The 27530-nt window shown below is 45.9% G+C and overlaps 1 protein-coding gene and 1 pseudogene across 1 annotated transcript in view; both read right to left on the bottom strand.

Moving 5' to 3' along the window:
- Window positions 1-258: 258 nt before the first annotated feature.
- LOC110136858 (large ribosomal subunit protein uL18 pseudogene) lies at window positions 259-1239 on the bottom strand (annotated as a pseudogene).
- Window positions 1240-11565: 10326 nt separating this feature from the next.
- Window positions 11566-27530, bottom strand: part of SCD5 (stearoyl-CoA desaturase 5) — a 169614-nt gene continuing 153649 nt past the window's right edge. Inside the window, exons 4-5 of the mRNA XM_020892828.2 lie at window positions 16444-16676; window positions 11566-13077 (exon numbers count right to left, since the gene is read on the bottom strand). Coding sequence (XP_020748487.1) covers window positions 12887-13077; window positions 16444-16676 — 424 coding nt within the window. The 3' untranslated portion in view covers window positions 11566-12886. The remainder of the gene's footprint in view (window positions 13078-16443; window positions 16677-27530) is intronic.

The following is a 27530-nucleotide window of genomic DNA, read 5'->3' as shown; positions in this document are numbered from 1 at the left end:
TGAGCTGGTGCAGCCTAGGGGAACTCAGGAAGGAAAGAATACCTGCTGTCTAGCAGCCATCAGACTACAGCCACTCCCCACGGTGAGCCCTGAGGAAGCACAGGATGTGAAAACAGGATACTACCCACCTTCCCCACCATAGCTGAGGGGAACAGAGGAATGATTTCAGTGAGCCCAGACTCCTGCATCTTCCCATACACAAAAAAGTGCTAAATTTCTTAAGTTGAGCCATCTGGTTTTCTCTAATTAATAATAATCTTTTTTTTTTTTTTGCTTGTTCAATAAGTTTATTATTGTCTTATCTGAAAAATCTTGATAGAAAATTGTGGTTTCGTTTAACTCTCTGCAGCTCGTTCCTGAGCTTTAAGGAAGCTTGCCTTCTTCTGAGCTACCTGATCTTTCTTCTGGGCAAGTGACATTTTGGGACGGTTCCACCTCTTCTTTTTAACTTTTTTCTTAGGCTTCTTCTCATACACTGGATTTTCTCGTATTGGAGCATGAGCTTTCTTATACATCTCCTCCATGTCTGAAGTTATGTTGTTCTTTATGTACTGAGAGAATTGTTTCTTGTAAGCATCTTCGTCTTCTTCAGTCAGGTAAGGCATGTAGTCTGCAACGTTCTGTCCCATGATATGCTTTCGGTGTACCTCAGCACTGAATTCTTTGCTTTCTGAATCATAACCAGGGAACCTTTTGGTACTGTGAGGGATAGACAAGCCTCCATCGACAGCTCCCTTTAGGGCCCCCAAAAGTTTATTCCCCGTAGTAGTTCTGGCAAGTCCTGCATCCAAGTAAGAGGTGAAGGCACCAGGTTGACCATCAATACCCACATTGTATTCATCTCCAGTCACTTCGACTTGGCCTTCATGCATTTTGTCCATACCAAACCTATTAAGAAGCCTGCGGGCCAGCAGCAGGCCAGTCCAATATGCTGCAGCATAATTTGTCAGGCCAACCTTCACACCATATTTTGGGAGTTCGTGAGCATAAGGTGCACAAACTATCATATCTCCTTCTATACGGGCATAAGCAATCTGACAAATGATATCTCTGTTCGATACACGAACAATCATTCTGTGTTTAGGTGTGTTGTACTTATTTTTATCTTGGATTACCAATCGTTTCCGAGCATAGTAGTCACTTTTGCCCTCTCGCCTTCTTCTGAATTTCACTTGGTATCTCTTGAAGTAGGCCTTGTTCTTGACAACTTTAACAAACCCCATCCTGCAGGACAGAACCCTGATTCCGCAGCTTGCCAAAGAGCTGCAGAACCAGCGCGGCTCCGCGGGGGACAAATGCCGCGGCGCGCGCGCAGGCGCAGTATGTAGCCATAATTAATAATCTTTTGCTTTCAGACTACCTGCCCTTCGTTGCAAAACTTCTATGTAGCCTGGCTCATTCCCTCACCTCCTTTCTCTGAGGGTTACTTGAGATGCCATCTCCTAGGCGTAAAGTGCTAAAAATTCCCACTGAAGAAAACTTTCTGGCCTGGGAAATCCCACTGACAGAGGAGCCTGGTGAGCTACACTCTCTGGGGTTGCAAACAGTCAGATACAACTTAGCTACTAAACAGCAACAGGAAGTGACCTAAATGTCCGCTGCAGAGAAATGGATAAAGAAGATGTGGTTCTGCTAAGTCACTTCAGTCATGTCCAACTCTTTGCGATGCTATGGACAGGCTTCCCTGTCCATCGGATTCTCCAGGCAGGAATACTGGAGTGAGTGGTCATTAATAGAATATTACTCAGCCAATAAAAAGAATGAAATAATGCCATTTGCAGCAACATGGATGGACCTCAAGACTGTCCCACCGAGTGAAGTAAGTCAAACAGAGAAGGAGAAACATCTTATGACATCCTTTGTACTTGGAATCTAAAAAGAAATGATACAAATGAACTACCTTACAAAACAGAAAGAGACTCACAGACTTAGAGAATGAACTCATGGTTGCTGGGGTGGAGGGAAGGATGAGGGGAAAGGAAAGTTCAGGATCGACATGTATACACTGCCGTATTTAAAATGGATAACCAACAAGGACCTACTGTATAGCACAGCGAACTCTGCTCAATGTTATGGCGGCCTGGATGGGAGGGGAGTTTGGGGGAGAGTGGATGCATGTATACATGTGGCTGAGTCCCTTCGCCGTACTTGAAACTATCACAACATTCTTTGTCAACTGGCTATGCCCCAATACAAAATAAAAAGTTTGAAAAGCAAAAAATAAAACATAAACTCTCAACTTGGAGGTTGTGAATATTTTTTTTAAGTCCACAATTCACTTTTGTAGGTTGGATTGCTGCATCCCATCTGTATTCACAGACAGTGACAGCTGAACCAACAATGTTGAGGCCTTGGTACATGGTAAGCTCTCTGCTGGGAGCTTAGGATCCTGGTGAGCACATCACAAATTTGGGATTGCCTGCCTGGGGTTTCACCTTTAACAAATTTGGGATTTGTAAAGAATGGAATGAGTTACAAACCTAAGACAGCAATACTAAATAGTTTCTTTCCCATCTCATTGCATTGCATGGCATTGCATCCATCCATTCATTCATCCAGTCATGCAGTAACATTTATGGAACTCCTCCCACCTCAGGCCCTGTTCTGCCTGCTGGGAAAACACTGGTGATTAAGTCTGGCGTGATCTGCATGGCTCTTAAATGGGAAATGTGAATTCTTTGCCTATTATTTTATAGCTGCAGCTGTAATACATCCAGAAAACTGAGCCAAATGTGGTCAGAATTATGTGGAATTTGGGGAAATACCTTTCTTTCTAATGAAGTCCCCCCCCCCCTTTTTTTCTGTCCATTGTTTTTTGAAAGGTGGTGTGCTGAGCAAAATTTCAGTGATCTGAGGTGTCATTTGCAGACTGGTTTGCTAAGATTTAGGGCTTCCCAGGTGGAGCTAGTGGTAAAGAACTCATCTGTCAATGCAGGAGACACAAGAGATACAGGTTCCATCCCTGGGTCAGGAAGATCCATCCCCTGGAGAAGGGAACAGCAACCCATTCTAGTATTCTTGCCTATAGAGTCCTGTGGACAGAGGAGCCTGGTGGGTTACAGTCCACAGACTTGCAAAGAGTTGGACACAGCTAAAGCAACTTAGCATGTAGCATGCACATTGCTAAGGTTCTATGTACCACTTGTGGTCTGTCATACCCGATGTGCTTTCGTTTGGCTTTCTTTCTAATGAAAAAGAAATTTTAGAAATGCACTACAATCACTGGCCTAGAACTTGTAATAAAAGATGTTCTTTTCAGTTAGAAATAACCCTTAAGTACTATATACCCATAAGCCAGGAGCATTCTCCTATTTAGAGCTGAAAAGTCAAGCGAAATGGGAGTAGCAAAAAAATAGATACATATGCATACTTTCAAAGAGTAATTATATTTTTACACCTCCTCAAGCTGTCCTATTTTCTCTCTCTCTCTGATGTGGCAGTGTTCAAGTTAAAGCAAATGGGAAAACAACAGACTGACTGTTACAACAGAAGACATTGTAAAAATCAGATTAACCAAGACAAGTTGGTTGGAAGGTTTAAACGATCTCTGAGTAGCCCAATTCTAACATGGAGTGGGGAGCTTTGGCAGCCAAATCCCCATGGCATATGATGGGTGGTGACCTTATTCTGAAGCATGTTATTGTTTCCAAGTGTTATAAAGCTGCAATTTCCTGGACACAGCACTGCTTATTTTAAGGGCATCTCTTTGATGGGAACTTAAAACAATTCAAAGAGAAACGAAGACAAACAAAAAACCCGAGATGGTGCAGAAATATCTACCCATCGCAACGATGCCTCATGAATATCTCCACCAGCTGTTCACATTCGCTTAGAAAGAGGGTCAGTTTTCTGAGTGCTGCTGTCTTTGAGACTTGTCCCTTCTTTCCTTTTTTAGGGATACACAACTAGGATGGTTTCTGGCCACATCTTTTGCTTGGGTAAAGCTGAATCTAGTACTTCCTAAGCTTGCTTGCAATCGATTCCTGTAGTTTCTGATCTAAGAATGGTTGCAGCAATCATTGTTCTATTAATAGCTCTTACATATTATGGATGGAGAAGCAGCGATTTTGCATATTTTTCCTTAGGCTGTTTGTCTCCCAGCTGACAATGCAGCCATCCCTGGGTTGTATAAATGAAGGCCAAGGAGTCAAGTAATGTTTAAACAAAACTACATGAAAATGGCCTGTCCATTTCAGTGCCTTTAAATGGATTCAGGCCCCTGGGTTCAAAGTGAACAAGCAGGTGGTGGAAAAGGCTCCAAAGTATCATTGCTTAAAAATTTCCCACAGCAAGGCAAAAGCAAGGACTTCACTTTTTAAAAATATATCTGTTTATTTGACTGCACTGGGTCTTAATTGTGGCACGTGGGATCCAGTTTCAGCTTGTGGGATCCAGCTCCCCAAGCAGGGATCAAACTCAGACCCCCTGCACTGGGAATGTGGATTCCTGGCCACTGAACCACCAGGGAAGTCCCAAGGTCTTCATATTTAGAACAGTGCTTTGAAACCATCCAGGTCAAAGTATATATAGGGCTTCCCAGGTAGCTTGGACAGTAAAGCATCTGCCTGCAATGCTGGAGACCCGGGTTTGATTCCCTGGATCGGGAAGATCCCTTGGAGAAGGACATGGCAACCCACTGCAGTATTCTTTCCTGGAGAATCCCATGGACAGAGGAGCCTGGTGGGCTACAGTCCATGGCATCGCCAAGAGTCAGATAGGACTGAGCAACTAACACTAAAGACAAACTATCCACTTGGAGATCACTCTTCCCATCTCACCTCAGTTGTACTTATTCTAACAAGCTGACTCTCAGAATTCGCATCCTGTGTGTTACAAACGGCTCGGTCTAGCAGGAGGTGTAGAGAGCAGTGCAAACAGCTGAGGTCGTCGCTTGGCACACCTGGAACAAGCACTTTATGACGTCAGGAGCGCTTAAGTGCCTTTTAGTCCACAGAAGGGATTTGAGGGAGCCCCTCTGGCTCTCAAGGAGCTGTGTGTGCGTTCAATGGACAGTTCCTCCGGGGCCAGGAAGGAGCTGAAGTGGGTGTTCTTCCCACCCTCTTCCCGTCAGGTGTGAGAAGCCTGCTTACTGGAACCAGAAGCTCATCACCCACATTGCTCATTCACGCTTGCTTTGAGACCCTGGGGGTCCTAGTGAGCCCCCAGGTCATCTCCTGCCAGTGATCACGATGACCGCAGCATGTACCTGGTGCAGGCACCCAGCCTCACATACGGCGCTGTCACATGGAGACGGGCTGGGGCGTGGGAACCTGTGCTGCAGTGCGGCAGTGCTTGCTCCTGGACACACCTCTCCTTCAGCAGCAAAATACAAAGAAACTATATGGGACTGAAAATAACTGCGTGCATGCGAAGTTGGGGCAAATTTTGGCAAAGAGACCAGAAAAACTAACTGCTACCTTTAAGGAGCCTGGAGCAAAAACAGTGTCAGGAGCAAAAAGCAAGTTATGGCACATGCCCCCTACACACTGCATCACCTGAGGGGTGGGCAAACCACCTAAGCTACTCCTCCACTGGACCCCTGGGCACACTCCTACCCTCACCCCATATAAGGAACAAGCTTGCCCCTCCTAGCGGAGAACGAGCAAGTCAGGAAACCTGTTGTCTGTTCTCCCACACCTCCACACCCCCGCACACACACACAGAGCAGGACCCCAGTAAACCCTTGCCTGAATTTCTTATCTGGCCTCTAGTCAATTTCCGTTGACTGGGGAAGGCGAAGAACCCTGGACCCAGGAGAGGAGTGCTGTCCACACACAGCTCCTCTCTTTCCACAGGCTGTGAGCACAGGCTTGAGCAAAATCTGGTGTTAAAAAGACAACCACTCCCCATCCAGTGGGAACCGGTGGTTTTGTCCACGGGTTGCAGTGTGGGGGGGTGGGGTGGGGAGGGAGGGGTGATGCCCAGCAGCTGGTGCTTCTATTAGAAAAGCAACTTGGGAGATATTTTTCAGTAACGGGAAGGGAGGAAAGGGGGGTGGAGAGGGAATGCCGAGGTAGTGAACCCCGAGTTGTGGGGATCTGGACAGATGGTCGCAGGCAGAGTCTCTTTCCGCCAGTAACTGTGGTTCAGGAAGGGTCCTTCCTGGCCCGACTGGCCCTGTGAGGAAGGGCACTTTCTGGGGCCAAAGCCAGCACAGGCCAGTCGGCTCCGGTGCTCTCAGCCACGCTTTTCGTTTTGAATCCTGCGAGGAAGTGGAGGCAGGAGGCAGCTGGCTGATCTCCACTCGGGGAGTCAGAGATTTTGTGGCAGGGGAGGGGGACGGGGAAGAGAAGAAAAAGGCTGCTGTCCCGGAGCCCACAGAGGCTGCTCACGGGCTTTGTGCATCATGAGCATTCCTGCGCTAGCACGTGCCTTCCTCCTGTGATGGGGCAGACTTAGGACCAGGAGCATTCCTGGGGCGGTGGAGGGTGGGGGATGGGAAGGTGGACGCCACAGCTCCCCAGGGAGAACAAGAGGAGTTCCTCCCTCAACCCCCGACATCGAAGAAGGGTAAAGACGGGTCTGCGGGGCTCATACCCTGACCCCAAAATGGGGAAATTTAAAAAAGGATTATAAGGTTTCTTTCTTTTCTTCCCTGTTTTTCACATGAGCTGCCACGGAGAACACAACTGGCTTTCAGTCTCCTGTGTAATTGGGGACAGGATTGAAATGGATAAATGAACCTCCCAGGTAATCCCCAAGCTCATTCTTTTCCATTAGCTTCAACCTCTCCCCTGCACAAATCTATCCCAGCTCCTGATGAGGAGAAAAATGAGCTACAGAAGCATAAAGGACATTGCAAGCCAGATCTGTCCTCTGATGGGAGTGTAAAGGCTCAGGAAGGAAGGCAGAGGTACAGAGGTAACCGCTTGGGGCTGGACAGAGCCAGCCTGTGGGGCCTTCTGTCTGCAGAGAGGACAGACTTACAGAGATGGACGGGATAAACCAAGGATAACCCAGAAACCCAATCCAGTCAGTTTGGGGAGGGAGGGGAGTGGACACAGAAGCGCTGAGAGGTTAGAATTGCAGGGAAGGCAAAACTTTTCTCTTACCCTCTTACTGTCAAGGCAGAGTTAAGTTGACGTAAGATGGATTGTGGTGCTGGAGAAGACTCTTGAGAGTCCCTTGGACAGCAAGGAGGTCAAACCAATCAATCCTAAAGGAAATCGACCCTGAATATTCATCGGAAGGACTGATGCAGAAGCTGAAGCTCCAATACTTTAGCCACCTGATGCAAAGCGCCGACTCGTTGGAAAAGACCCTGATCCTGGGAAAGATTGAGGGCAAGAGGAGATGGGGCGACAGAGGATGAGATATCTGGATGGCATCTCTGTGAACATGGATCGATGGACATGAATTTGAGCAAACTCTGGGAGATCATGGAGGACGAGTCTGGTGTGCAGCAGTTCGTGCATGTGTGCTCAGTCGTGTTTGACCGCCAGGTCACTCTGTCCAAGGGATTTTCCAGGCAAGAATACTGGAGTGGGTTGCCATTTCTTTCTCTAGGGGATATTCCTAACCCAGGAATCGAACCTGTGTCTCTTATGTCTCCTGCATTGGCAGGCAGATTCTTTACCAACTGTGCCACCTGGCCAAGCCATGTGCTGCAATCTTGGGGTCACACAGAGTCAGACATGACTTAAGAAACTGAAAAACAAAGATGGATTCGCAGGAGAAAAGCATACAGATTTTATTGTTACATGGACTTGGGAGCCTTCACAGAAAAAATGAATACCCCCCCCCATTCTAAGTGGATAAACAACGAGGTCTTACAGTATAGCACAAGGGGCTATATCCAATCGCCTGGGATAGACATGATGGAAAAGATATTTTAAAAAGAATGTATATGTGTGTTGCTGTCAATATACTGTACAATGGAGATTGGCACAACATTGTAAATCAACTATACTTCAATAAATAAATTTTTAAAAAAGACCCCCAAAATGATTGGGTCTAAGTGCTCATATACTAGGTCGAACTAGTTTCCCTGGTTGCTCAGATGGTAAAGAATTCGTCTGCAATGCGGGAGACCTGGGTTCGGTCCCTGGGTTGTGAAGATACCCTGGAGGAGGGCATGGCAACCCACTCTAGTAATCTTGCCTGGAGAATCCCCATGGACAGAGGAGCCTGGTGGGCTATGGTCCAAAGAGTGGGACACAACAGAGCGACTCGGCACAGCACTAGGTTGAACAGAGAGTGGTAATTGTGGAAAGGTAACTAAAGTATACGGGGCTGCTCAAGGGAGATAAGGGCTGTTTGAACAAGGTGTGTTTGTACTGATTTCTCTTGGCACCTTCTCCCTGTCTGTGGAGATAGGAACATTTCTTTCTTCTTGGTACAGAGAGCGCATCTTTCACAAGGGAGTTTTGTCTTCTGCTTTTAAGAAGGAAAAAGGAAGTCAGGGCGCCTTCTTGCATTTGCTGTTTTTACAGTATCTCTAACTCAAAATAATCTTATGTCAAACGGGCTCCTTTGGGCATATTCTGCTGCCTTTTACCATCCAGCTAGTTAGGAGCAGAACAAGAACTGGAAATTGGTCCTCCTCACTTCTGGTCTGTGGTTATTTGACTACATCTCGGTTTCCTTCTCACGACAAGCACGCACCCGGGGTTACTGTTTCCTTGGTGGTCTAGCAAGCACCAGGCCCTATGCTCCAGGCCTCTGGGGTTTCTCTGATACATAGTATTACTCTTTTTCTGCGGATGAGGACTCAGGGTCAGAGTGGCTCTGGGGATTAGTAACCCCTCACGTGGGTGTGTGCTAACTCGCTTCAGTCACGCCCAACTCTTCCTGACAGAGTTAATAACACTGTATCCAACCAGTCCATCCTAAAGGAGATCAGTCCTGAATATTCATTGGAAGGACTGATGCTGAAACTGAAACTCCAATACTTTAGCCACCTGATGCGAAGAGCTGACTCATTTGAAAAGACTCTGATGCTGGGAAAGACTGATGGCGGGAGGAGAAGGGGACAACAGAGGATGAGATGGTTGGATGTCATCACCGACTCAAAGGACATGAGTTTGAGTAAACTCTGGGAGTAGGTGATGGACAGGGAGGCCTGGCGTGCTGCAGTCCATGGGGGTCACAAAGAGTCAGACACGACTGAGCAACCGAACTGACTGACTGATTGTATATTTGAAAGTTTGTAAGGGGAGATCTTTAAAATTCTCATCACAAGAAACACATTATTTAACTATGTGTGGTAACGGTTGTTAACTAGACTTACTATGGCGGTCATTCTGCAGTACATACAAATATCAAATCACAGTGTTCTACACCTGAAACTGATATGTTTTATGTCAGTTTCATCTCAGTTGGGGGAAAAAAAAAGTGAATTCAAGCTCAGGTCTCTGAAAGTGAAAGTCTTAGTTGCTCAGTCATGTCTGACTCTTTGCAACTCCATGAATTGTAGTCTGCTAGGCTCCTCTTTCCATGGAATTCTCCAGCAAGAATACTGGAGTGGGTTGTCATTTCCTTCTCCAGAGGCTCTTCCCGACCCAGGGATTGAACCTCGGCCTCCTGCATTACAGGCAGATTTTTTACCGTCTAAGTGGGAATCCCACTTCTGGTCTCTGAGTCCAGTGCTATTTCTGCTACTCTATTAGGCTGGAGTCTTTGGCAGTACTTTATTATTTTTCATGGGTTATACTTATTTTTACTGCTTCACTATATGTTGGGAATAAATGAGACACACACTTTTTTATTTTTACCGAGAGCATTCTTTCCTTTCGGCCTCAGTCTGTGGTTTCCCACTCAGACTCGATTATTTCCCCTCAGTTTTGACCTCCTAGGTTCTAGAAAGGCTTGAGAGGTGTTTGCAATCTGAACGCAGGCATATTCCTGTCTCTGCTGCTGCCAGTAAGTGTTAGGGCTGGGTGGGACCTGAGACAGAGTCTGATTTCACCCCTTCTCTTTACAGATGAGAAAACTGCATCCTTAGATGCTGCGGAGACCTGCAGGGAAGGTGAGTATGAGGACTCTGGCGTGCTCTAACCTTCATCCACTCCATCAACAGTCCTTGAGTGGTGGGGAGAAGGGGAGGGTGGGATGAATTGGGAGGGTAGAACTGACATATATACACTACCGTGTGTAAAGCAGACAGCTAGTGGGAAGCTTCTGTGTGGCATGGGGAACTCAGCTTGGTGCTCTGTGATGGCCAGAAGGGTGGAACGGGGGTAGGTAGGAGGGAGATCTAAGAGGGAGGGGCTACGTATACTACATATAACTGAGTCGCTTCCTAGTACAGCTGAAACTAACACAATGTTGTAAGGCAATTATCCTCTAATAAAAAAATAATAAAATGTGTAATTTGGGGTTGATTAAAAAAGAAAAAAAAGAAAAAAACCATTGCAGTTCTTATCTCATTCCTGGGTAAAGATGTGGCACCCAGGACTTCCCCAGGGGTTCAGCAGTTAAGACTTCTTGCTTCCAATACAGGGGCACAGGTTCGATCCCTGGTTGGGGAACTAAGATCCCACATTCCATGTGGCACAACCAAAATAGATTTTTTAAAAAAATGTGGCACTCAAGTTCAGAGGAGTGTAAATCCAGAGGTTCTGGATTTGCTTGGATTAGCTGTGAAACAGCCTCCTTTCATGAGGAGATTACAAAGATTCCAGGTGTAATCTTTTCTATTAATGGACAAGCAAATAAGTTTAGTACTTTGAGGGGTCAAAAGTTCACAGAGATATGGCCAATCAGGGTCATTTTAGTTCAGGTGGATATAGATTCGTCTTGGACTATATCTACACTCTACCAACACTACATACAAGGTCTTAGCAACATATGGTTGGGGTACGAAGCAGCTGAACAATGCCTTGTAAGAGTCCTTACGAATGAATGAATGAAGTCTGGTCTGGCCCCCACCAAGGGCTGGCCTCCCACTCAACTGCAGGCAGGCTAGGACGTTGACAACTGATGGCCAGGGCCCTGCTTTGGGGCAAAAGATGGGCAGAGAGTGAGGAGCATGGTGCGGGGCAGAGCTGAGAGGCAGGGCTGGAGTGAGAGTTGAGTCCGTCTGCCCACCTCGGGTCACCCCTGGGGGGCCTGGCAGGGCTGTGGGGAGGAAGGGATGCTTCATCATGTTTTCATGACATGTAGGAGCTGGGTTCCCATGTGTCAGCTCGAAGCAGTACAAGCGAAGGTGTTGGTGAGTGAGAAATGACACCACTGGGGCAGCAGGGGTCCCCAACCTCTGGGATCTAATGTCTGATGACCGAGGTAGAGCTGATGCAATAAAGTGCACAATAAATGCAATGCACTTGAATCATTCCGAAACCACCCCCACAACACACACACCCCAAGTCTGTGAAAAAACTGTCTTTCACAAAACCAGTCCCTGGTGCTAAAGGTTGGGGACTGCTGCTCTAAGCTCTACAGTCCAAATAAAACCTGCTGATTTTCCCTCTGGCTGTGCGTAAGATGGGATAGGAGAGGTCCCGTCTTAGGGCCTGTTGTTAGCCCAGAGCCCAAATCAAATGTGCATTATGTGGTCATCATAAAGCATAAGGCACCCTTGAGGGACATTCAAACAGGGTTTAAGTATCAGGACAGGAACACCAATGAATTCATAATCATTTATTGTGAATCACTCATAGTTTACACATTATTAATGGCAAAAATAACACCGTTAAACACCTGCTGGATGAAGAACTTTATTATGACAATTCCCTACCGGCGTCACTTCTTTTCAAAAATCTAAATTTAAATCCTACATCTTCCCTATCTTTGCAGCACTATCTTCGAAGTGCTCTGATGCCAAACTATAAGGCTCTCTTTTGCTCTAACATCTAACACAAAGGGCACGCTGTCCCATTAATTCGACATGCTCTTTACAAGGCAACTTAACACACAGATTTTTTTTTTTAAATCCAGAGGCTACATAATGATCACTTTATGTCTTGCTGCAAAATCAATGAAGGCTGCATGCAGGTGAAACATTTGTAGACACTGAGTTCTAGATAACTGTTGGTTATTCAGATCTGATGACCTGGTATGGAAAATTAATAGGCTTATTTAGCAGGAGTAGGTAAAGTACATGCATCAGTGGCTAGGATCAATTAGAATATAAATTAGGTGTCTAAACATTTAAATGAGAGCTTCATTTGAGCTTCACTTGATGTCTGGCACTTCTGAGTTCTACACCTTAAAATGACAATAGCAAAGAGAACAAAATCAAACACTTAAAACAGGCACTGATTTATAGGCTCAGATGGACGGACAGCTCAGGACACAAAACCAGCTGAGCCGTGAACAGACCCCTTGAAGCAAAGAAAGTGGAACATTAACAAGCTGGAAACAGGGCAACAAAATAAGAGAGCCATTTCCTGTATTCTCATTTTTTAACATTTTCAATTTTCTTACTTTAAAACAACAACAAACACACACGATCATTACAAAGCAGAAACATTCTTTCGTTACTACTTAGACCCTCTCTTTTGCCTTCTACCCTGCCTCTCTGCTCCTTCAGATAGTCTGTTTAAAAATAAGGTTGGGTTTAAAACAGATAGAGAAAACAAAGGCTCTCCTGAATCACACTGAAAGAATATGAAATTCCTTCATCCTGTCAGGGTTAACATCACGTACAAGTACAAGCACATGACGATGTATGTTTGAATGACATGTTGTAGCTATAGCGATTAAATCACATGTCTGCGTTCTAGTGTTAAAGCGTAGTTACACTGACTTTTAAAAAATTCTTTTCGTTGATAGTTTGTATCTTGACATTATTTTGAGACCAACGAAAAAAATCCCCAAACTGTGTGGATTCTGTTCTCTCCCCAGCTTGCGCCCCCTCCCACGATCCAATGAACAAGAGAAGTGTGGTAACAAAGGCCATGAACCGAGGTGTCGTTGACAGCGGGCGCGGATGGAGGGTCCAGAGTCAGGCGCTACCGTCTCCAGTCCGGGCTTTCCGGGCCTCGATCATCTGCTTGGTTGCCCGTTTGCGGTCAGTGGCTAGCCCCAGCCAACACATGAAGTCAATGAACCAGGTGGTTGGGTTGAAATTTAAGCCAAATTCACTCGCAGAGTAGTCAAAGGGAAAGGTGTGATGGTAGTTATGGAAACCTTCACCTGGAAGACAAAGTAGGCTTGAAATAACACTGTCAGCACCTCTCTGCAGAGTTTTTAAAGCCACGAGATTGCAAGACACTGTGTTAGGTTCCATGGGGTACAGAAAACCTATAGAAGGTCCCCTGTGTACAAACCTGCAAAGATGTGTTGTATGCCATCTGTTGTACTGTGCATACATTTCAAAGTACTGGACTGTAAGATTAGAGATGCTTTATTTTTTGTGTTTGCTTTTTATGTATGTATTATCTATGTGAAAAGTATTATAAACCTATTACAGTTCAGTACTATATAGCCAATTGTGTTAGCTGGCTACCTAGGCTAACTTTGTTGGACCTCTGAACAAACTGGACTTCCGAACTTGCTCTCGGAACAGAACGTGTTTGTATGTAGGGGACTTACTGTACTTGCTGTCTGCCCTTCGGGAGCGTTCACTGAATTGGCTAGACAAATGATAGGAACAGAAAAATAATAATAAAGTTATCAGCATAAAGTCTCAAGATGAATTTTCCCTGTGAACTGGTGACATGCTCCCATGACTTTAGAGCTGTACTTTGGAAGCTAAATGCCAAATGGCTGATAACAGATCATCATTTTGATGTATGTTCATAAAAGAAAAATAGCCTCAGTCGACTAAAAGGATTAAAGGAAGACTTCTTGGGAGAGCTCGGAAGAGATAAATGATAATCGACCCTATAAGCAAGTGAATTAAGGAGTTGGATCTTTAAATATCCAAAATCTGCCTAGATATTACTCTTCCCTTCACAGTAAGTTTTCCTCCCTTACTGCCCCTCCCCCAGGGTGTTTTCAGGAGGAGTCTCACATCTTTTTTCATTTTTTTCGAACAGCTTTATTGAGATGTAATTCACCATACAATTCACCCATTTAAAGTATCCAAGTTAATGGCTTTCAGTATATTCCCAGAGTTGTGCAGGCATCCCCACAACGAACTTTATAACATTTTCACTACCTAAAAAGAAACCCCACTCCAAAAGGATGGATGGATGTTGAGCCCCATCCATCCCCCCATCCTTCCAGTCCTACTTTCTTTCTCTGTGATGGTTAATTTTACATGTTAATCTGACCGGCCAAGGAGTGCGCAGATTAACCCTTATTTCTGGGTGTCTGTGAAGGTGTTTCTGGATGAGATTAGCATTTGAAGCAGTGGAGTCAGTAAAGCAGATGGTCCTCCTCCATGTAAGTGGCCATCCGCCAGTCCCTTAAGGGCCGGGAGGAAGGAGGAACTGACCCCCGTTTTCCAGACACACTGACTGAATGTCTATTTCATCTTCTCCTGCCCTCAGGCTGGGATCTGCATCATCAGCTCCCCTAGTTCTCAGGCCTTTGTGAAAAGTGAAAGTGAAGTCGCTCAGTCGTGTCCGACTCTTTGTGACCCCATGGACTGTAGCCCACCAGGCTCCTCAGTCCATGGAATTTTCCAAGCAAGAGTACTGGAGTGGGTTGCCATTTCCTTCTCCAGGGGATCTTCCCAACCCAGGGATTGAACCTGGGCCTCCCACATTGCAGGCAGACACTTTACCGTCTAAGCCACCAGGGAAGCCAGCTCTCAGGCCTTTGTATTCAGATTTCATTATAAACTGGCTTTCCAGGGTCTCGCGCTTGCAGATGGCAGACGGTGGGACTCAGCCTCCGTCACCTCACCAGCCAGTTCCTCATCATAAATCTCTCCTCCTTCCCCCGCCCTGTTCCCGTAAACACACACATACAGAAACAGAATACATCTACCTTTATATAGATATAGAGATCCTACTGTTTCTATATGGATATATATTGGGTTGGCCAAAAAGTTCAGTCAGGTTTCCATATGATCTTACAGAATATACCCAATATTTAGGTAGAAAGAGACTTATTATAAGCAATATTATATATATAATTGCATATATATATTCCAGTATCCCTGCCTGGGAAATTCCACAGACAGAGGAGCTAAGAGTTGGAGACAACTTAGCAACTAAACTACCATGTGTATATATATATACATCGTCTCTGACTCTTTGTGACCCCACGACCATAGCCCGTCAGGCTCCTCTGTCCGTGGGATTTCCCAGGTAAGAATACTGGAGTGGGTTGCCATGCCCTCTTCCAGAGGATCTTCCCGACCCAGGGACCGAACCCAGGTCTCCCACACTGTGGGTGGATTCTTTGCAAACGAAGCCAGCAGGGAAGCCAAAGGATACTGGAGTGTGTAGCCTACCCCTTCTCCAGGGGATCTTCCCGATCCAGGAATCGAACTCCGGCACTGCCGGAGTGGTCTCCTGCATTGCAGGTGGATTCTTTACCAGTTGAGCCACCAGGGAAGTCCCAGTAACATTTATTAATCACTTACTGTGTGCCAGCCACAGGGCTGAATTCTTCAAAGGGTATTAATGATTATAATCCTCATTATCACTGAGCTAGCTGCTATGATTAACCCTATTTTAAAATGAGGATGGAAGTGCATAGAAGGGACAAGTAATTTGCCTGAGACCATTAAGCTAGTAAGGAAAACAACATCCCTGAAGGCTTGTTTCCTGCTAAGCACTGCTGCAAACACTAGGTATTAACTCTTCTAACCCTCTGGCGGCCCAGGGTGAAGGTCAACGCTACTCTTGTCCCCACTTTAGATAAGAACACGAGGTGGGAGGAGCCAGATAACTTGCCTGGAGATTGAGCAGAGGAACCAAGCCTCAACTAAGCCTGTCAGACTGACTCTTAACCATTCTGCAGTCTCACGAGATTGTCAAGGTCCCATTTCTCTCCATCCCTCTGTTTGAGGGCCTTTTTTAAATAGTCAGCCAAATGTTGGACAGCTGAGGCTAAGAGCGGTCAGGCAGTTTGAGAGCGACATCAACTGCTACTCCTCCTTTAGGGAAATGGCCAGTGTTAAAATAAATGGCTGCTAATTACTGATTACCTACTATGTGCCAGGCACCATACTAAGCAGATGATATATAGTATCTTATTTAATTATTGTAACACCCTTGAAAGTGAAGTGTGAGTCACTCAGTTGGGTCCGACTCTTTGCAACCCCATGGACTGTAGCCCGCCAGGCTCCTCCATCCATGGAATTCCCCAGGCAAGAATACTGGAGTGGGTTACCATTTCCTTCTCCATGGGATCTTCCCAACCCAGGAATCGAACCCGTAACACCCTTACGAAGCACGTATTCCTGTTTCCATTTCACAAATAAGAGAGCTATAAACTAGAGAGTAAGAGGCTTGTCCAAGAGCCAGGATTCTAACACCAAAGCCCAAGTCCATTCCAGCCCTCTCCACTCCCTTGCCTCCCTTGAGGTGTCCGGCAAAACCCCCGAGAAGCCAAGAAGGTCCACACACCCACTGTCCCCAGGGGTTCCCACCTGACACTCACCGATGGCGCCCAGGGTGACGAGCGGGTTCTGCCGAGGACTGATGTGCTTGTCATAGGGCCGGTTTCCGTACATGTGGGCGACGCTGTTGACCAGCCAGGTGACGTTGAGTGAGATGGTGTAGCGGAGGATGGAGGCCAGGAAGTAGGAGTTCCACAGGCTCTCCCCCCAGATGTACCAGGGCACCAGCGTGGGGACCACGAAGCACATGAGCACCACGGTGATCTTGTAGTACCTGGAAAGAGCAGGAGGCCACGCTGTCACGGGGCACCTGTTGATGGTGGTGGGGCGGTGGTGAGCAAGCTGCAGGGGAGTCAGGAATGATGCCAGTCAGCTCCGTCAGCTCTTGGACCCTGTTGTGTGTCTCTGTACGGGGGTCACAAACCCATCCACCTACCAAGGCTAGGCAGATAACACCAACTTGAGAATTAGGGCAGGCAGAAGTTATATGAAGTGGTAGGACCTGCGGCAAACTTCAGAATTTCAAGTGTTAAACAATTGATACAGGTAAAACGCATGCATCTCAGAGCTACATGTGTCCTACAAGATGCAGTGTGATGGCTTCAATTTCTTTCATCAGTCGGTCAACCCAACAGTCTTTTTAAATTTTATTTAACCATAATTTCAAGAAATATCCAATATTCTTTGAATGCCTTGCAGGCATATGAATCTGTTTTAATGTAGCTTGGAAAAAAGGTAAAGAACCCTTCCTTAAATGTTCTCTGTCCATCCGCAATTACATTCCAAACCAGCAAAAAAATAAACAATATAGGAACAAGGAGGGCCATGTATAAAGCAAAGATTAAAAATAAACCATCAATAGTTTGATTGCTGGACTTGTGTACCCAGCAAGTGTTTCCTGAGCACCTCCTGTATACCAGGCCCCAAGGGCTAGTGGTACCAAGACAACTTTGACAAGAGTCCCTGCTCCAGTCATGTGAAACCTTTGGCTGTGTGGGACAGGCTCTTAGCAGGGACATCAAGGGGCTGTGAAATGAAAATGTCCAAAGCTGCCTGTTCCAGAACTTCCCTGGAGGCCCAGTGGTTAAGACTCCACGCTTCCACTGCAGGAGCCACAGGTTCGATCCTTGGTCAGGGAACTAAGATCCCACAGGCTGTGCAGTTTGGCTAAAAAATAAACCAACGCCTGCCCCACTCCAAAACAGCAAAACAAAACAAAGCTGCCTGTTCATAACTGCTTTCTCCTCGGTTTTCCTTCTGCTGACCCAGCTCGTGGGAGGCCTCCGTTAAAAGGCGCATGTATGAACCAGGACGGGGCACAGCTTGAGGAAATGAGATGTGGGAGGTGGAAGAAATCTGACTTGAGTCCAGGTCTGATTCTTCACGGAAAACAAGCCTCTCTTTGTTCTTTCACTCTTTGTGTACACAGTGAGATAGTTCCCCCAACAGAGCATGAGGCAAGGGCTTGTATGTAGGTAGTTTATTTGAGGAAGTGACCTCGAGTAACAGGAGGGGGTAGCTGGGAAGAGGGAAGTGAAAGGAGGGAAGAGTCAAGCTGTGGCTGCCCACCGCTGCGGGACCTCCATGGGATGCATGAGAGCTCAGAACTCTTCTCTCCAGGAATGAAAAGGGGACTATTTTCCCGTCGGTTCCAGTTCCTCCTTGGTCAAGGGGTCCACGTGGAATGTCAGCTCTCTCACACTTCCAGGTTTGCTCGGGTCAGAATGGCTGAGTGTAGTCACGGGCATCTCAGGTGGGGGTGGCAGAGAGGCCAGGGCAGGAAGTAGGCAGTGTGGCTGGGCACGTTGCTGGCGGGTTACACTTGTGCCCCAGGCAGCTGCAGGCACAGCTGGAGTGAAAAGGCGGGTTTGGGAGTATGAGGTGGGCACCAGAGGTGTCCAACACAGACAGGCAGGAATTACAATACCACATGGGGTGCTTGTGAGGAGCAAATACTAACGCCAGCATGGGGAGCTCAACCTGGGGCTCTGTGATGACCTAGGGGGACGGGATGGGAGTGAGATGGGAAGGAGGTTCAGGAGGGACGGGATATATGTGTACACACAGCTGATCCACTCTGCTCTCCAGCAGAGACCAACCCAACACTGTAAGGCAGTTATCCTCCAATTTGAAAAACGCTAATACCTAGTGGATACTATGTGCTTACTATGTGTCGTGGCTATTCTGAGACCCACCCATGTACAGGTTCATTTAACTCTAACAAAAATTTAGGAGGAGGGGACCAGTAGTATCATTTTACAGACGGGAAAATTGAACATTTTAAAGGTCAAGGTCACAAGGCTAATAAGTAGTAGGACCAAGATTCAAATCCAGGCAGAACCACTTCAGAGACTATCAGGTTATTCTGCTTTGCAAACAAAATCATGTAGGTTTTGCAGATTGCTAGCTGCACGTACAGAGAAGGCAATGGCACCCCACTCCAGTACTCTTGCCTGGAAAATCCCATGGGCAGAGGAGCCTGGTGGGCTGCAGTCCATGGGGTCACTAAGAGTCGGACACGACTGAGGGACTTCACTTTCACTTTTCACTTTCATGCATTGGAGAAGGAAATGGCAGCCCACTCCAGTGTTCTTGCCTGGAGAATCCCAGGGATGGCAGAGCCTGGCGGGCTGCAGCCCATAGGTTTGCAGAGTTGGACGTGACTGAAGAGACTTATCACGCATGCACAGTAACCTATCAGCACCATTTCGGCATAATATATGACTGCATTTTAGTGGAAGGAGGGTGCCTGGGAGGTCAGATGAGTGGCTGTAGTTGGAGGGGCAAAGACCACACACAGTGAAGAAGAGATTGCTGGTCTGAGTCTGGGCTCCCAGAGTCCGATGCAGAAGGCTTTTGGGGAGATGCTTGAAGCGAGGAAGGCAGAATGGGCCCAGGGAGAAGCTCATGCACAGTGAGACTTGGCAGATCCCGTGGAGCCGGGTGACTCTTTCAGAGCTCCTTTCCCGGATAGAAAGGTACCGCTGCATCATCCAGCCCCTGGCCTCAGGATGCCTCCTGGGCTGGGTGAATCTGTGCACAAGGGCACCTCTCCCGAAAGGATAGCAGCTGGGGTGAGAGCATCCGCCGAAGAGGGGATCTGCAAGAAGCACGCAGGCCATGGCCAAGGGTCCTGGGAGCTTGTGGGAGTGTGTGAGGAGGCGGGGGCTCTGACAGGAAGCCCAGAGATGATGGTCTGCGGTGGCTGCTCGTCTTGGACGCCTCTGGGAAGGACAGGAAGCAGCTGAATGTTGTCCGCAGGGCATCCTGCAACTCAGGCGGCTCCTTCCATCCCTCCACTCTGGGTTACAATCCAGTACCTCTGAAAGGAGCCTCTCCAAGTCCTGTTCTTTTTTAAAATGCAGCTGCTTCCTTCCTTCCTTTTGCGGTGTCAGGGCTTAGTTGCCCCATGGCATGTGGGATCTTCGTCCCCCAACTAGGGATCAAACCCATGTTCCCTGCATTGCAAGTTGGGTTCTTAAACCACTAGATCGCCAGGGAAGTCCCCCTAGTCCTGTTCTGAGCCACAGTCTGGGACCCTCATTTTGCTCTTGGAAAGGAGACAGAAATCACGTATTGGCAGCTGACTCTGTGCTGGATGCTGGGCTAAGCGTGCCATAGGCTTTCTCTCATTTACTCCTCACCATGGACTCAGGATGGACACACTCTGTCAATGAGGGCGAGGTGCTGTGGTGCAGAGGGGCTGTGGTTCCCCGGGGAGAAGCCTGGCCCTTGCCATGACTTTCTTGCTTTGCCCCCACCCTATGGAATCCACCGTCTCTGGTTTGACTGCCCCCCACTGGCTTCGGCTTCAGTCTAACCGTTCTTCCTCCTCAGGGGATTTCTATATCCCCCTCGGACGAGGCAGAATGCCCCAGGTTATTGTACTTCTCAGAGAGAAAGGATAATTATAACTTCTGAAAGGGAAATAACAAGTGTTAATGACGATGTAGAGAAACTGGAAACCTTATGCATCACTGATGGGAATGGAAAGTAGTGAGGCTGCTGCTGCAAAAATTAAATGTTTCTCAAAAGGTTAAATATCAAATTAACATATGACCCAGCAATTCCACATCTACATATCTATTCAGAAAGTTGGAAAGCAAGGAATTGAACAGGCATTTGAGCACCAGTGTTCATAGAGACATTATTAACAACAGCCAAAAGGTGGAAACAATCGAAGTGTCCATTAGTAGCTGAATGGATAAACAAAATGCTGTCCATCCATACTATGGAATACTATTCAGACGTAAAAAGGAACAAACTTTTGATACAAGTCACAACATGGATGAAACGAAAACATGAAAGAAACCAGGCACAGAAAGACAATATGGTTACAATTCCACCTATATAAGGAACCTAGAAAAGGCAGATTCATAGAGAGAGAAAGTAGAATAAAGGTCACTAGGAACTGGGAAGGAAGAAAAAAGAAAAAGCAATACCTATTGCTTCATAGGTATAGGGTTTTTTGTTTTGTTTTGAGAGTGATGAAAAAGATTTGAGTATAAAAGTGAGCATAGGTATACAACACTGTGCTATGTGCTAAGTCACTTCAGTCATGTCCTACTCTTTGTGACTCCATGGACTGTAGCCCACCAGGCTCCTCTGTCCATGGGGATTCTATAGGCATGGGGATTCTACTGGAGTGGGTTGCCATGCCCTTCTCCAGGGGATCTTCCAGACTCAGGGATCGAACCTGGGTCTTCTGCATCGGCAGGCGGATTCTTTACCACTATCGCCACCTGGGAAGCCCGCGTACAACACTGTGAATATACTTAAGTCTACAGAATTATACACTTATGAGTGGTTAAAATAATAAATATTATGTTGTGTATATTTTACCTCAATTAAAAAAAATAGACTGATGAAGCAACATTTTCCTTGATAGCAGAACGGGCTCAGAGGGAAAGATGGTGTCTCTCTTCCTCACAGAGTCTCCTGGACCTGCTCCAGTCACAACCCTTGCAATAGTCACAGAAAAAAGGTTCAGAAAAAGAAGGAGACCTCTTGGGTTGACAGAACAGAAAGATGGAAAGGCTCTTGAATACGCTGTTGAGCCACCAAATTAACCAACACTAGAGTGGCTTTATCCCTGAGGTATTACTCTGGGACAAGCCAGGCGAGTCAACTGCTTCTGTGGAGTAGCCGAAAACCTTCTAGAATAATGTAGTAGACACTATGGTGAGCCATCCAGATTCCTCTTAGGATCAGAGGGCTTCATCTCCCAGGTGATGACAATGTTGTCTCTGCCCGATGGAGTCATCTTGCCCTAAGTCATGCCTTCTCCCAACAGCCCCACCCAGTGACTGACCTAAAAGGGCAGAAGTCCATTACGCAGGCGGAGTACCACCGCCCCGACTCACCATGACTCTGAAGAATAAACCAACTGTAGGGCTGGCTGAAGCCTCCATTGAGACCAGTCAAGGCCCAGCTTCTTCCCTTCCTCAATCCTGTTTCTGTCCCTTCTTCCACAGGTGTCGGTCCCAACAACCCTCCCCGGGAAACTTTTTACAATGTAATATCCATCTCACAGGCAACTTCGGGGTAACCTGTCTTGCCACAAGGGCTTGTGGAGTGAGGCATAAAGTCAGACTCTCCAGAGTCTAGCACAGAGCCCTGCCAGAGCAGGCACTCCTAAATATGTTTACGTGAACGGTTAGTCAATGATGAGTTCTCAGCTCAGAAAAATAAAAACACTTATGTGACTTCAGCAGGGCTGTTCAAAGTATTACAGATAAGATGCCAAGGTTTTCCAAAAAACCCACAAACTGCACAATCAATGTTCAGCCTGCTTTCGGGTTCCTCATTAGATGTTCACCTCTTGGACTGGTGCCAACACAAGATTGTGTATATGAAGTCAACAACTCAATGAAAGACATTTGTGTTCCCTGAGACCCAACCCCCAGCTTCCACTAACAGGTTTTACTGTGAGGCTTCCTATGGAGGAGTCCTTGGGCCTGGAAAAGAAAACAACAGTCTCAAAGGCCCTTGCTGAATCATCTAACTTTGGGGAAAACAAAACTGAACTTTAAGTCCCGCCCTGATGCTCCAGGCCGGTTGCATCTACCTGGGACTTATCACCCCCTGCCCAAAACCTCCCACCCACTACATCTGCCCGGGACTTATCACCCTCTGCCCAGGGACTTATCACCCCCTGCCCAAAACCCCCCACCCCCTGTTCAACTACAAATGCCATCTCAACTAAAGATCGACCAAAATGTCCCGCCTGACTAATGCTTCCCTTATTGCTTCCACAAATCTCCCTTTAAATATGAAGCCTCCCTGATCCCTCGCTCGCTCAGCCTGGTCGTTAGGCCGACTGTTGCCCATCCTTGCCTTAATAAAGGTAACCTACCTCCATTGAGGTCGTCTCTCCTTTTTTTCTGCTTCGGCTGGAACTGTATCTTACATCCTACCTCCAGTTTAATGAGTGATTTCTGAGCATGAGCTTCTAGGTCATTCTCTGAGCTGCCAGATACGCTACGTTTCTGGCAACATTTATGATTAACAGCCAGTCTAACAGGTTTGGTCTTTTCTTGGAATGCGAGTGACTTCCTCTCTGCCTTTCTGTGAACACTCAGATGGGAGTTATCTGATAGGAAAAGAAAGGAGATAGGAGAAACCTCCTAAAACCACCAAGGGAGAAAGAAAAAGGAAGGGGTGAAGAAAGAAAGAAGGGGCGGTATGAATCTAAGAATGACGGAAAGAAGAGTAGCTCTCCTTTATAGATCTGAAACCAGAGACCCACACGTTTAAGCCAAAATCACAAGTCAAAGCACTCAAGCTCGCCTTACAGTAACTCGGGAGGAGTGTCCTAGAGCTTTAAGCTGGCAGTTTATAAGAGGAGACCCAAAGTAGATGTTGGAAACCTTTCAGTTCCCATGTCACAGTTGCTCATGACACTAATATCAACGTGGGAAGATGGTGTACAGCATTTAGCTCAAAACATGCAGTCCACTGGGCTTTCCAGGTGACATTAGTGGTGAAAACAACAACAACAACAAACCCACCTGCCAATGCAGGAGACTAAGAGGTGCCGTTTGGATCCCTGGGTGGGGCAGGTCCCCTAGAGGAGGGCGTGGCAACCCACTCCAGTACTCTTGCCTGGAGAATCCCACGGACAGAGGAGCCTGGTGGGCTACAGGCCATGGAGCTGCAGAACCAGACACAACTGAACTGACCAAGCATGCATGTGCAGTCTATTTTCACACACCAAATGCCATCACGCCACAACACCCCTGTCCAAGTAGGCTTTGATTAAAAGACACAGATATTGACACAGGCCCTAACCTTTCAATGCTTTGAAGAATATCCTTATTCCAATAAACTGGATCACAATAAGAACTGAAACATTAAAAGGCCTTGAGACCAAAAGTTTTTTCTATGGAGAAGAATCAGGGATTTCATATATGTGTGTGTGTGTGTGTGTGTGTGTATTCAAATCTGGGTGTGATAAGCATCTTAAAACTCCCATTTTTCTTCAGATGTAAAAGAAATTGCTGTTCTCTGTCTGCAAGCATTTCTTGTTGCTTGACTAACCCGTGCACAGCGGTCCACTGCTGCTGGGGTGTGAGATCTTGAGAGTGAAATCTATTAGAGCATGAAAGAAGGGGAAGTGACCTGCTGACTTCCAAACAGAGCCAGCTCAGGAAATGTGAAAAGAAGCAAATATAACGGGTGAGAGAGAAATTACAGCCCTCAAATGTATCGTAATGATGAGGGATGAGCCGTCACTGGCATCTTGATTAAACATGTTTGCTTCTGTGATTCCACTTACGGCCAAGTCAGAAATTCATCTTCCCTGCAATTTTCGCATCATCTGGGTGCTTACAATAAGCATTTATTTTGAGGACAGATGACCTGCCCCGGCAGCTGGTTAAATGAATGGACCATTCCCTCCTTCTCCCTTTGTCTCCTCTGCTATCGACCACCAGGAGGTGGAATATGTGATTTGTTTGGAGGCAGATCTGAAGACAGAAGTCCACTGATGGACTTCAGAAAATCTTCCAGACTCTCTGAATTAAGTTGAAAATAGGCTTCACTGCTGTACCCTGGAGCCTGCTTCTCGGATGCTTCAGTGTCTTTAAGTGAGAGTGTTTCATGATGGCTGCATTTGAAGTATTCTCAGAAAGTTTTAATCACTCCAGATTTGTTTTAGACCTTCAATTAGTCTTGACATCACTTTTCCTGTGCGACTTCACAATAAGCATTCCCTTAGAAGAAAACCTTTAACTAGACTACCTAGGAGCATAATTCCCATATTCTGTATAATTCCTCCCATGGAGGAACCGGAGATAGCAAGGGAAAGCATCTCTGTCGGAAACTTGCAACGTGTGGGAAAAAAGACATACTGTTATTTTCTCTCCAACTTCAGCTTTATTTGCTTTTGAGGTCTGAATGTGGAGGCTAGTTGCATCCATCTACTTGATTTTAATTTGTCTTTGTATAAACAGCTTGCATGAGCTCACTAAGCAGTGTTTCAAAAGATAAACACCATCACTGCAGAATTTTAACACAAAAGAGCATTATCCCTACCTCATTAACAATGAAGGACTTGAAGGAAAATGCCCAGACATATTGATTGCTAAGACCATGGAAGGAAGGTTAAAAGGACTTTTTCCCTTTTCAAAGCTTTGATTCCATCATAATGAGCGCAGGACAAATTCTTTGAGCTTAGGCTTTGTCTTGATCTAATTCACATCATTCGTGGTTCCTTGAACACAAAATGCTGGTTAACACAGCAGGTGCCCAATAAGTAGCTGAATTGTTGACTTGCGTGACAGGAATCCACCTGTCTGTGGCCAAAAAAATTAAGTCAGTTCACCCTCAATTGTTTGATATTTAGGGTTTCTCCAGCCTCCTCTAGAAATTTAAGTTGATTAGACACTATGTCAATCTGTGTCTCTTGAGGATTTTTCGTCTCTGTCCTTCCTTCCCCTCACTCTCCTCCCTCCCTTTCTAATTAGTTACCAATCGTTCTCAATAAATTATAAGAATGACAGATTAACTCCCGATGGTAACAGAATACGATGACTAAGATGCACATTTACAATTATTTACAAAATAACTTTAAAACAAAGTCACTTCATGTCTACTTTCTCTCTTAAAACTGCACCCTTAAAACTGCATTCCAGGGACATCCCTGGCAGTCCAGTGGTTAAGACTTTGCTCCCCAGTGCAGGGGGCGCAGGTTCCAGCCCTGGTCGGGGAGCTAAGAACCCACATGCCTGGCGGCCAAAAACCAAAACATGAAATGGAAACAGTATTGTAACAAATTCAATAAAGACTTAAAAAAAAAAAACTGCATTCCACCTTGACTTTTGCTATCTGAGATAAACTGAACATCACAGGGGAAAACATAACCATTTTCTCTAACCTGGGACCCATGAAATTATATGCAAACTTTTTTTTTTTGTATCCCCATTTTTCTAGGGTTCAAGGTCCACAGCTTTCATCAAATTCTCAAAGAGATATTCAATTCCCAAAAGAATGAAAGTCCAATATGTTAGGTTACTCTACTTTTTGCTTTGATCATGCTGTTGTTATTCAAGTCTTATTTTCTCTGTTTCCTTTAGGATCTGGCCTAAGATTTAAGTAAGAAAAATTTAACTCATTTTAAAGAGTGGTCTTTTGATGTATTTAAAATTTTTTTAAAGAGTGGTCCTTTAAAATATGAGATTGTCCTCCCTTCTCTATTTAACAGTAATATTTTTTATGGAATTAGTGACAGTAGATAGCACTCTGTGTGTGTGTGTGTGTGTGTGTGTGTGTGTGTGTGTGTGTGCTCACATGTGGATTTTGTGCTGAAACAACAATAGCCAAGTGAAAAGAGTACAATCCTCTTGCCCCACCCAAGGGAGCAAGGTTGATTCCCAAACTTATCAATGATAAGTTACTCACCAGAAGCTGATTTCTGCATAAGAAAGAAGCCACTGGAGTAATTCTGGCTATTTGCATGATCAATATCAACTGAAGAAAGCTGAGCGCCGAAAAATTGATGCTTTTGAACTGTGGTGTTGGAGAAGACTCTTGAGAGTCCCTTGGACTATAAGGCGATCCAACCAGTCCATCCTAAAGGAGATCAGTCCTGGGTGTCCATTGGAAGGACTGATGCTGAAGCTGAAACTCCAGTACTTTGGCTACCTCATGCGAAGAGTTGACTCATTGGAAAAGATCCTGATGAACAGGCTGACAAAACACGGTTTTTTCCATTTTGAGTGGAAGAAGCATCACCCTTGTGCACAATGCACACTTCCTAGCCCATGGGTTCCATTCCTAAATTCAAGCTGCACCATCCTTCCAAAGGTCCCCAGGCCTTCAGAACTCAGCTGAAGTCTGATTTCCTTCAGAAAGTCTATCCTGGGACTTCCCTGGAAGTCCAGGGGTTAGGAAACCACCTTCCACTGCAGGGGACGCATTGTCCCCTGCAGTTCGATTCCCAGTCGAAGAACTAAGATCCCACAAGCTGCGGGGTAACCAAGCCCGCTAGCCACAACTAAGACCCAATGCAGCCAAAAGTAAATAAACATAAAAAAGAAATAAAGCCTATCCTGGTAAATCTCCTCCCAAGTCTGCTGATTGCATTTTCCAATACACCTCAGTTACAACTGTGCTGTCACGACTCAAGAAGACAACTACTTTAGACAGCTGAGTTTTCTTGCTAGCTGAAGGTATAAATGTTTAATTACCCCTACTTTCTTTTAAATTGTTTGTGGCAAAGGATAAGATGGAATTCCATCAGATGGAATCTGAATCAAAATGGAAATTTCTACATGAAAGGGGCCAAAAGGCACACATTTCCCATTATAATTAATAAGTCCTGGGGCTATAATGTGCATGGGGACTATAGTTAATAAAACTGTGTTACATACCTGTGTTGTATGCTCGTAAGTACCTAGGGGAATGGATCTTGAAAGTTCTCGTCATGAGATAAAGATTTGTAACTATGTATGGTGAGGCATGTTAACTGGACTTACTGTGGTGATCATTCTGTAGTATTTACAAATACTGAAGCATGTTGTTGTTCACCTGAAACTAATATAATGTTATGTCAATTATACCTCATTAAAGATGGGTATTTCTGGGCTTCCCTGGTGGCACAGTGGATTAAAAACCCACCTGCCAATGC

Source organism: Odocoileus virginianus, chromosome 29 (genome assembly GCF_023699985.2).
Source record: "Odocoileus virginianus isolate 20LAN1187 ecotype Illinois chromosome 29, Ovbor_1.2, whole genome shotgun sequence".
NCBI lineage: Eukaryota > Metazoa > Chordata > Mammalia > Artiodactyla > Cervidae > Odocoileus > Odocoileus virginianus.
The sequence above is the reverse complement of the archived record's forward strand: the minus strand, read 5'-3'. Positions and strand labels throughout refer to the sequence as shown.